This window comes from Seriola lalandi, unplaced genomic scaffold (genome assembly GCF_002814215.2).
Source record: "Seriola lalandi dorsalis isolate HSWRI2012SDOR001 ecotype SW California unplaced genomic scaffold, Sedor1 jcf7180002054313, whole genome shotgun sequence".
Lineage (NCBI taxonomy): Eukaryota > Metazoa > Chordata > Actinopteri > Carangiformes > Carangidae > Seriola > Seriola lalandi.
In genome coordinates this window covers 346,508-354,659 of record NW_019524866.1, presented here as the reverse complement: position 1 = coordinate 354,659, position 8,152 = coordinate 346,508, and the positions used below count along the sequence as shown (strand labels likewise).

The 8,152-nt window shown below is 40.6% G+C and overlaps 1 protein-coding gene across 2 annotated transcripts in view; it reads left to right on the top strand.

The window, feature by feature from the left end:
• stard10 (StAR related lipid transfer domain containing 10) overlaps positions 1-8,152 on the top strand; it is a 16,830-nt gene continuing 8,678 nt past the window's right edge. The window contains exon 1 of one of the 2 annotated variants that reach the window (XM_023406610.2): positions 1-842. In XM_023406610.2, the coding sequence (XP_023262378.1) occupies positions 684-842 (159 nt within the window). In that variant the 5' untranslated portion in view covers positions 1-683. The remainder of the gene's footprint in view (positions 843-8,152) is intronic. The other variant, XM_023406609.2, reaches the window with a different exon arrangement.

Here is an 8,152-nt window from a genome sequence, read left to right as displayed (position 1 = left end):
CCTTTTATTTCTCACCGCATCTCCTCTGCCACCTGCCACAGCTGCGACGCAGCGATGGAGAGCTGCTGCAAATTATTGTAATCTCACAGAAGACCACCACCGAGGGAGAAAGGCAAAGACACAGAGGAAAAGATAGGTAGGAAAGAAAGAGAGAGAGAGACAGACAGACAGAGAGAAAGAACGAGGGAGAAAGAGAGAGAGAGTGACAAGCGAAAACAGAAACATATGGTGTGTGTGGTGAGCGGCTGTTTCTGAGGACTGCTGAACCTGCTGAAACTTATTCAACCAACCGAGATCAACTACAAGGCTCATTTCACTCGTTCTTTTCATTTTTTCCGACACTTCTCTGCCTTATTTTCGCGTGCTCACACCTGTGTGGGGCTGTGCTTACACATCTGTTTGATTAGTTTGTGCAGGGTGGATTGCGGTTGTTGTACCTCCCTGAACGCGCGCGCGCACACACACGCACACAGATCATCACAAGACGCGGTGCAGCCCACAAAAGCTTCTTGCAAGGAGGAAATTGAATTAGACGTTAGAAGTTATTCCTACTGAAGAGGAGCACAAGAGGGGCTGGCTCTCGGCTTTCCTTTGCTTTCCCGGCTCACCGTGTCTACTTCGGGCCCACCAGGAGTCTCCTAAACCCTCCCCTCTCTCCTCCTACCTTCTCCCGATAACGAGCTATGTCTGGACAGACTGTGACCGTCCCGGACGACCAGGCGTTCGCCAGCTTCAAGGCCGAGTGCCTGAGCGAGGACAGCTGGAGTCTGACCCACACCAAGGCAGGCATCACGGTGTGGACCCAAGGTCTGGAGGAAGGGAAGTCCGTCCACAAAATTAAGGTGAGACTTCTTAACACTACAGGTATGAAATATGTCAAGGCAAAAATATAGTGGGAGTTCTTAGAATATATTAAATTACAAGAGAGACAGAAATTCCATTCATTTCTATGGAGTTTTATAACAAACATTTATAAGAATAATAGAAAGTAGTGAGGGCAGCACAAACACAAAGGGAATGGAGAGAAATAAAAACCCTGCTCTAAGTGCTCTTTCTAAATTCCCATATGATTCAAACTGCTGACATGCTGCTTTTTGCTGCATGGTCCCATTGTCGCTGCAGAGGCTTCTCCAAACCACTAACAGCAGATTTCAAATGACAAAGCATACTGTATGTTGTCACTGAGTAAGCATATAAACAAATGGGTTGAAAAAAAATGTAAATATGATGGTAACAGTGCAGGAGGAAACTTTCTATTTTTATTCCCTGTTTAGTGCACACATCCTGTGTTAGATTAACGCAACTATTTATAAATGTGTGTAGTGGTAGGGTTGTGAATTTAGGCCTGATACACACAATAAGAAATCCCCCCCACGCTAAAGAGAAGTGAGAGCAAGAATCAGCCTCAGGAGGCAGGTTTAATTATCTACAGACACATCATCCTCTGCCAGTGAAACTATTTAAGTCTCCACCCATAAGCATATTTACCTTAGCTAGTTTTTAGCTAAATATGTCAACTTCTGTGGAATTAGATGTGCATACAGTTTGTCATCCATTTAACACAGAGGTGTTCAAAAGCACAGCCTGAGACAGGAGCTACTACAATATACAATAGAACTGATCAGGGCTCAGAAGTCCATAAAAATAATTGATGGATTGAGTTATGAATTTGTCTTTTATTCAGTGATTACAGGGAGGATGCTCTGCTATACTTGGTTTCAACTTATTCTAAATTGACTATCTTTGGCTTTAATGACTGAATATGCAGTTTAAAGACCTTTTAGGGCCCGTTTTTATAGTGCTGGCCATTTGTGTTTGCTTGTGAACACTGACAAAATGATCTCCAAGCCAAGGATTCTAATCTAGTTGTACTAGATTAGAAAGTCGTTCACTTCAAGAACAATAGGTGCGCTGGGTGGGGTGGGGGGGAATGCAGTAGTTCCTGATCGTAGTTTAGGTAAGATAATAATGTGACAGCCAAGTGAAACTACTTGATGAGCAAATTTTGTTAATAGCTGTCATGGCAGTTGGCCGTAAGTTTGAATGTTTGTCTTGGGAGGTGATGTGGATGCTCCATCAGAACAGTGATCCCACTTTAAGATGTGGAAAAACTGCTGCGTAACATCTAACACATTATATTTGACCACAGTCATTAATATTGCTTTGTTAGTGTTCTGAGACAGAGGCCCAGAGGAAAAAGCTCTCGTCACAGCACACCAGTGGGAAAGCATGCTATTATTTCTTTAATAGGAATAGATGATTATACAAGTGGTTTGAATTTGCACACATGCTCAGATACAAAGGGAAACTTTAATACAACTTTCAGCTCCCTTTTTTAATTATATAGCGTCATTAAGATTATCCATTATTTGAAGATGATTAAATGCTGTAAGCCATGTTGCAGTTTCTTGTCTCAGGTGATCTTAGTCACCCTTGCCTGGCTGAAGTTGTCTGTTAATATGCAAAATGTATAAATGCCTGCATAGAGGACATTCACTCATCTTTAAGTCAAAAATATGTACTTGAATAAATGGTTAAAGATTTTCATCCAGACCTCTACATCTCGCTACAGTTTTGAACAAATCTAGCACCACTTGGGTCCCACAGCCCCTGGGAAATTCTGAAAATTGAGAAAAAAAAGATATTGTTATATCACAGCTGTAGTTGCAGTTCACCTTGCCCGTACGCATTACAGTCTCCACTTAGCCTCCGGTGTCGACTGGGAACCTGTCTGACTGACAGTTTAGTGCTTAACTGGCTCAAAACCTCTTGCAGTGTTGTCCATTTCACTTGAAGACTGATTTGGCTTCACAGCGGACAATTTAAGGAAGGTTCCCTCCACGCTTCCAACCTTCACACTACTTACTGATCTGACCACAGCTGATGAAAAAATGTGATTACTGTCAGTTACTCTGGGAAACATTTCCCTCTCGTATAGAGATATGGAAATTGAACACCTTCTCCTCTCTGTAAATGTGTGTGTGCTGTCCTGCTGGCGTATCCGGGTCTGAGGAGCGTGAGCAAGCCACCAGGTGTTTACATTGTTAAATAAAGTTGTGTGTGCGTGCGTTCGTGCATGGGTGTGTGTCTGTGTGCATAGGGGTGTTATCTTCATGTGCAGGGGGCACAACAGCAGAGGGTCTTTTCTCAGCCCCCTGCTATCTGTCTTTGTACCTGTGAGGCAGGTTCTTTCTGTGTTTGTTTGTGTGTGTGTGTGTGTGTGTGTGTGTGTGTGTGTGTGGGGGGGGCTGTGTTATTCCTCAGGGTATGTCCTGTGTGTGCACAAGGAGAGGTGTATCATGTCTGCATCAGCAGGGTAGTGTGTGTGTGTGTGTGTGTGTGTGTGTGTGTGTGTGTGTGTGTGTGTGTGTGTGTGTGTGTGTGTCCAGAGGGTAAGGTTCTCCTTATTCATGTTTTTTTATAAACGACAGGTGTTTTTCCTCATGGCAGCTCCGCAAACAGAGAAGTAGAAAGTACACACACGCACACGTTCGGAGATGGGGTGGGGCTTCTATCTATACAGTAACTGGCACTCTATCTTTATGCAAATATGACAGTTACAGGAGCTAGATTTTGCATTTCTCGTTTTCTTTCAGTCTCGACGCTCAATCCTCCGCTCTGCAAATGTAGACACAATTTTATGTGTTTGTGTGCGTGTGTGTGTGTGTGTTTGTGTATATATGTGGGTAAGGGCTGGGGCATTCAGCGATGCCATAAATACAGCTCTTCTTTGCTGATGCATGTCAAATGATTGATGTGAGTTGAGACTTGCTTTCCCAAACTCTCCTCTTGTATCAGTTTTCTCGCTTCCCTGTAGCATTAACAGCAGTAAAGGGGAAAACATAGTGTGTATCCAGGGAGACAACAGACTGGCAATCTCCATTATCATTAGCCGTGTAATTATTATCAGCTTCATTATCATTGTAATCATTGCCACTGCCATATTCACCAATAATGGTGTGTAATCATAGCTGTAATCACTCACATGAACCATCATCATCATCATGATATCATTTGTCAGCACGACTCCACACACAATGCACAATGTGTGTGTGTTTGCGTATATGTGCGTGTTTGTGTGTAGGTGGGTTTGTTTACTTTAATAGTTGGGACAAGCTGTCAGATAGCTGCCAGCTCGTTTTGCCTCTCTGCCACATACACACACACACACACACACACACACACACACACACACACACACACACACACACACACACACACACACATAGTGGAGACTGCCGGGGTCTGCCTTCTCCCATGTTGACACAGAGGGAGTCCTGGCTCTGAATCACACACTCACCCATCTATTTTTTTTTTTTTTTTCATAATTGTCTTCAGCAATCACACATCAGCACCCAGAGGAGCAAATGATGAGAGCTGACAGGTTGGAGGGAGGTAGGGATGGAATGAGAGTGGCAGGGAGAGAACAAAAGTGGTTGAGACATGGAATAAGGGAGAGAATGAAAGGGGGGTGGTGTGGATTGGATGTGCAGAGGTCACAGGTCATTGGGTATTCTGAGTGGGCAGTGGGCGCAGTGTGGACAGGCTGGAAGAAAAGACTTCACAAAAAGCACACGCACCTATTGTTTGCGTACCTACTTGTCCGCCTGTTTGTCTCCCTCCGTCTCTGTTTTATCTTTCTGAACTCTCTTTCACCTGCCTCTCTCCTTGCTTCATCTGTTGAGTTTACTGAATTAGTACATAATGGAATTATGCACACGTGTACTTAGCTGCCTGTATGTCCTCATCCTGTGCTGGACGTCTTTTCTTCCCTACAGTTCTCTTCTTTCACCTTTTCATTTGCTTTTCCTTCTTCCTCCTACTCCTGTTTCAGTTGCCTGTGGATACAACACATCCTTTATTCTCCATGGTCTTTTCTGAACTGCAAGTCTTCTGTGAATCTGTCCACACACACACACACACACACACACACACACACACACACACAGATATCAAATGTGAGACCTTACTGACACTTGTGTTCTGGGTTATTATTCTCTTGTGGGAGCCTTTAGTGGTCAACAAAAATGACTTGGACATAGTAACAGTTTATTTTCAAAATCCCATCATACTGTATGTGTTTTTGTGATTCCAATAGGGGGGGGTTCATATTGAACAGTCAGAAACAAGCCTGTAAATTCATTGTAACAACAGTGTCTCCTTCACTACTACCAGCAGGCATCCTCATGCATTCTCTGTCAGTAGGCATTTTTATTTTCCTGCAATGTCAATCTGCAGCAATACCCCAGTTCTGTACCTTGCAAAATTTCTCCTTGCACTCACAAAATAATTTCTGGCTAAGGTTTAAACTATTGTCTTTAATAGAGTGTTATCACATTAGTTTAGGCGGCACTTTATCAGATAACTCTATAATCACTAATCAATTTTCAACAGTTAATGAGCTTGTCTCTGTAATCTAACAGACTGATTTTGGACTCCCCTTGCTTACTCACAGTGCTTGAAACTTTACTTGTATTCTTTATTTCATTAGGAATGATTAAATAGTAAATAGTATTAAATAGTTCATAAATAGTGTAAAATAAAGTCTAAGTAGCATTTTCATGTTGTGGCTGGTCAAGATTCAGCTAGTTTTAATGACTTTATACAACAGTGGCCACTTTAATGGATACACCTGTACAACGTTATGCAATCCAGTACAACTGCCCACTACAATAATTACACTTATAAAGATAATGTTCAGATTTTGTTGACATTGTCAGAAATGTGTGAATTCAATTATATGTTAATTACTAAGGTCATAAGATCGCTTTTAATACGTAATGGGAAAGAATATTAGAAACACCTCTGAATGTCATTCGGCCCAGCACAACAGCAGCACTAACTACGACCTGAATGCTAAAACATGCAATTGAATTAACATTATACAGACTTGATGACAGAACAGTAGTATTGGGTTGCATTAGACTGTACAGGTGTGCTTAATAAAGTGGCCAATGGTTGCATACATTTAATCTATAACAATGCATTTAAGTTGATCACATATAATTTTAGCTATATATCAGTTATGCATCTTTGATTTATTTGAGGACTATGCTTCTACAGGCCAAAGACTAGGTTAATTGAAAATCTCTAAATTGTCCATCGCTGTGACGGTGGGCATGAAAGTGTTTGTGTATATGTTTTAGCTCTGTGACGGTGTTGCAACCAGTTAAGGAGGGCTTTGTTTGGCCAACATGAACCTACTGTCTGCCTGTCCTCAAATCTTTTGAACTTTACTTGCACTCTGCCTGACTGCTGCTCAAGTTATTTAGCCATCTGAGCTTTGAGTATAATAACTGGAGTCAAACAGACATTTTCACATTTCTCTCAGTATTATGTGTCAGCGTCTGACCCCAAAATCATGACTCACTCTACCTCTTGAACAGAACCATAAATTAGCCTCAGTGATGTCCTATTTTAGGATAAATGATGAGGTCAGACCACATAATAATGATGCCCTGCGCCACAGTCAGTCATTTACTGTACATGTTCTTATTCTGTCTGTTTCATGTAAAAATTTTTCCTGCATTAACTTGTTTACTGTGTTTGGGTATGTCATTTCAATTGAATGTTTTCAACTTCTTCTTGTTTCACAGCGTGGCTGTTTTGATGCCGTGTGAGCCTGTGCCTGTGTCTAAGGGCTCTATAAATAAAGTTGATTTAAACAGCAGTGGCTCAGCAACAAGTGAGCATAGCTATAGTGCACAACGTGACATTGTTATACATGTTCACTTTGGATTCAGAAGTAGTAAAATAACATTTCTTGAACAAGTGGATCGAGGCATCAAAATGGGACAATTCAGAGATATAATGATATCTGGTCCCAAGACAATTAACTGCTTAATTTGGGTCGTTGCCTAGAAAAGTTTTCTGAAATTGTGATATTTTTTTTATTTTTTTTTATTTTCTGTGAGCTCTCAATCCTCACTTTTACCCTCCCACTTTCCTTCCTTTTTGCATGTCATTATTCCCCAGCATCATCTGTCATTTCCTCTTTGCTGGAACTTCCAACTCCAAAGAGATAATGGAAATGCTCTTCATGATCCTTTTGCCCAAAATGAGTATTTGATAAAGATGCATATGAATCAGAAGAAGCATTGAATGAACAAAGGGAAACTGTCTACGGAGGGTACAGTGATCAATTTTGCTAATCCATATTAGAGATCGACCGATATGGTTTTTTCAGGGCCGATACCGATACCGATTATTAGTAGTCAAGGAGGCCGATAACCGATATTTGGAGCTGATATTTATTTGCAATAAAAGGGAAAATATTGGCGTGAAAATTTTGAATAATGGAAAAATTCCACTTAACTTTGTTCAAATGCCTTTATTCATATGTTTATTTAACAGCTTTTCAGATTTGCAACATGTTAAAGTTTTTTTTTTCTTAGACAATAGATATCTTTGTTTTAAAATTCTAACAAAAAATGCAGGGAGCTCCCAGGCTCAGCAGCATGTCTTATAAAGTTAAATGAAAACTTAAACAAATAAATAGCTCACTAAAGTTTTCTACAGTAAATAAAGTTTTCCAAAATTTCAATATAACTGAAATGTTAATCTTTCACTTATCTTTGTTTTAAGTTCAAACAAAAACAAAAAGTGCAAGGAGTTCCCAGGGTCAGCAGCATCTCTTATAAAGTTAACTGAAAATTTAAATAAATAAATAAATAGTTCCCTGAAGTTTGCAGTTTGAAGAATGCAGTTCATGTAGGCTTTATAATGCAGTTACATTATGTCTTAAGTCTTGAACAGCAATATCCTGCTCCTCTCTACAAGAAACTATCAAAGACAGCCTCAGGACACACTTCATCTAACAATATGTCATTTTCTGCTGCTTGGGATCTCTCAATCAACACAGAAAAAGGTAAAGTACTTGGTAGTTAAACAGCCATTATTGCCCTACAGTTTTCTCTCAGACAGACGGTACTTGCTGTCAGTTTCTGCAGCTTCTCATGTGGCTTACACAAACACAAACACACTATTCACTAGCCATCCCCTCAACGTGCTTCCCTGCAATCTCTCTCTCTGTGTCTCTTTCTCACACACACTTCTTACTTTTATAACTATTTCAGTATCAATGTTATCAGTAACCTTGTTTCAAGGGATTAAACACTAAATAGCCTAAAGCATCTTCACTTTAATAATCAGT